The sequence below is a fragment of the Microtus pennsylvanicus genome, chromosome 17, assembly GCF_037038515.1.
Source record: "Microtus pennsylvanicus isolate mMicPen1 chromosome 17, mMicPen1.hap1, whole genome shotgun sequence".
Taxonomy (NCBI): Eukaryota; Metazoa; Chordata; class Mammalia; order Rodentia; family Cricetidae; genus Microtus; species Microtus pennsylvanicus.
Genome location: NC_134595.1, coordinates 28,015,346 through 28,018,437, shown reverse-complemented (window position 1 = coordinate 28,018,437; position 3,092 = coordinate 28,015,346). Strand labels below are relative to the sequence as shown.

The 3,092-nt window shown below is 46.4% G+C and overlaps 1 protein-coding gene across 1 annotated transcript; it reads right to left on the bottom strand.

Moving 5' to 3' along the window:
* Positions 1-1,230: 1,230 nt before the first annotated feature.
* Positions 1,231-2,166, bottom strand: LOC142836909 (olfactory receptor 6B2-like). Its single transcript, XM_075951608.1, has one exon. The coding sequence runs from the start codon at positions 2,164-2,166 to the stop codon at positions 1,231-1,233; it is 936 nt and encodes a 311-aa protein (XP_075807723.1).
* Positions 2,167-3,092: the final 926 nt, after the last annotated feature.

Below are 3,092 nucleotides of genomic sequence, written 5' to 3'. Positions count from 1 at the left end.
TAAGTAGCATTAAGTTTGTGAGACCTGTCACCATGGAAGACAGTCAGCATTTCACGTGTGGTGTTCTGCACACTAATGGATGTAAGTTATTAAAATGCCATCCTTTATGTAGGTAATGGTTAGTTTCAACTGCTAACTTCACACAAGGTTGAATCACCTTGGATGGGAGTCTTGAGAAGGGGTCTCTACATCAGGCTGAGTTGTGGTCGTGTCTTAGGTTTGTATCCTAAACTATAGAAAGGAGGAAATGAGATGAATACAAACATACATGCATTTCTTCTCTGTCTGCTCTGTACAGTGGCAGTGTCTAGCTGCCTCTTGTCCCTGCTGCCTTGACGTCTTTGCAATGATGGGCTGTAACCTGGAATTATGAGTCACGTAAACCTCCTTTCCTCAAAGCGTTTTATCATAGTAAGGGGAAAGAAAGCAGGAAAATGGGATATTTGGAGGATGCGGATTGAAGCCACATTGAGATAACTTTGGAGCCCAGAAGAAAGGCTGAACTGAAACATATAAGCAACACGAACTATTGGACCAGGTTTGTAACCGTTGGGATTGTCGTATACTGCTATTGGGAGGAAAACTGGCACATAGAGGTTAGAAAACTGTTTTTCAGTTTCTACTCAAGCTGGCTACACACATATCTTGAGTTTCTTCAGGTTCCTATATGTAACTAGGTTTGGCTTAGATACAGTTCTGTGTAGCTCACCAAGTTGCATGGATATCAGTACAAAAGACTGCCTGGATTGCATATAGCAACATTACCATCCTGATAGCATCCACAATACCGTCAGCCAATAACAAAACATAGAACTTCATGCTGACATATATTTGGATACTATTGAGCAACAACTAGTGACTCATTGCTACCATCAAAGACAGGAAGACCCAAACATATGATGCTGAACCAAAGTAGAACGTGAAAGTGTTAAGTGCTGCGTGATTACATTCATAAAACCTTCAAAACATCCAGGCTACTCTCTGGCCCTAGAAACCACCATAGTGGTTCTTCTAAGGTAGAGAGGCTCAATAGGGGTGGACTCTAACACCTGATCTATGTAGTAGCAAGTTACCTGAGCTACACTGAGGAAACATATTTGGATGAAGACTCAATAATGTAGCTAGCCCAATGTTTGTACCAAATTTTATAAAAAAAATTGAAAGAACATTAGGTGCTACACAAGAAACTTTTTCCACAACAAATTAGTTTCTAGAGCATGTGATGTTCTACTATAGAGTGTGACCCAATCTCAGCGTCCTTCTCAGGACATCCTTAAACTCCTTGTTCCTTAGGCAATAAATCAATGGGTTTAATATGGGTGTGAGGACTGTGTACACAGCAGAGATGAGCTTATTGGAGCTTCGGGTATCGATGGCCTGTGGCCTCACATATATAAAAAGCATGGCCACATAGAAGAAGGTGACCACAGTGAGGTGGGAGGCACAGGTGGAGAAGGCCCTCCACCGTCCTGTGGCCGAAGGGATACGCAGCACAGCCAGGGTGATGTGCCCATAGGAGAGGATGGTGGCTATGAGAGGGAACACCAGAATGATGAAGGCCAGAATGAAGTCCGCCAGCTCTGCTGTAGAGAAGTCGGTGCAGGCCAGCTTGAGGATGGGGGAGATGTCACAGAAGAAGTGGTTCAAGACGTTGGAGCCACAGAAGGTGGCGCTGGAGATAAAGTAGACCTTGATCATCGAGACTGTGAAAGCACTTGCAAAAGAGAAGGCCACAAGCTGGACACACAGCCTCGTGGTCATGATGACTTGGTAGCGCAGGGGATGGCAAATGGCCACATAGCGGTCATAGGCCATGGAAGCCAGGAGTACACATTCCGAGCAAACCAGGGAGATGAAGAAGTAGAGCTGAGTCATGCAACCAGCAAAAGAGATGCGTTTCCTCTGCAGGAGGAAACCATCCAGCATCTTGGGGATGATGTCTGACACATACCAGATCTCTAGGAAAGACAAGGAACCCAGGAAGTAGTACATGGGTCTGTGGAGAGAGGCGCTGCTCCAGACAGTGAGGATGATGGCCAGGTTCTCCACCAGCACGAAGAGGTAGGCAAGCAGGAAGAGGAGGAAGAGCAGGTACTGCAGCCTGGGGGCTGTGGGGAAGCCCAGCAGGATGAACATGCTGACCTTGGTGATGTTCTCTCCCTTCATCCTTCTGCACCTGCAAAAGATCCACAGGCCAATAGCAAAGGCCAAGTGTCAGCTGAGGGGAGATGAGGGAGCAGTCAGTAGCCTCAGGTGGAAGTCAGACAGCAGTCCTGGTTCCTGCTGTAAGCAGCAGGAAAAGAAATTAATTTTCCTGCCAGGTCTTAAACTGGAAAGACCTGTGTACTTCCCTTTGGATGCATTATGAAGAAGGGGCATGGAGTCAAGTGTCAGGATGTAAGATATCTATATTGTGATAGTGGCCCCAGTCTAGAGTGCTATATGTAGAGGGGTCTATGCCTCTTATCATTTTAATGAGTCCATTCCCTCTACCCTGGATCTAATCTTTGAGTGGTTCAAGAGAACATTAGTTTATGTTTCTACCCTGGAATTGCAAGTGAGTATTGATGAGGCTGTGGCCTTCCTCCCAGAATGCATGAGTGTAATGTCATAGGCAGTAGGGGATCCTGAGATTGAGTGAGATATTCAGATTTGGTTTGCCTGTGTGATTGCTTTACTAAGCCCACATTAGCATGAACACACACACACACACACACACACACACACACACAAAGGACACACACATGAAGAACACAGATTTGCTCACACTCCTTGACGCACATTCCCCATTATAGATAGCATCACTGCCTTCCTTGGCCTCAGATCAAAGTGGTGACTGGGAAGCCAGCTTCACTTGACCATGCGGATGATGCATCCAGAGGAGGCCCAGGGCAGTCTCTGAAGGCACAGCTCAGAAGGTTTGTCTTACCACAGGTGAATGATCCCCTCCAAGACCATGAGTGTAATCCTGGAGAGGACACAGAATAGGGAGCTGGTGAGGGATATGGGGGGTAGCACCCATTCAGATTCGAGGAGGGAGGTCCCATAGCTGGATGTGTCTAGGAGCATTGGGTGAAGAGAGAACATCCAAG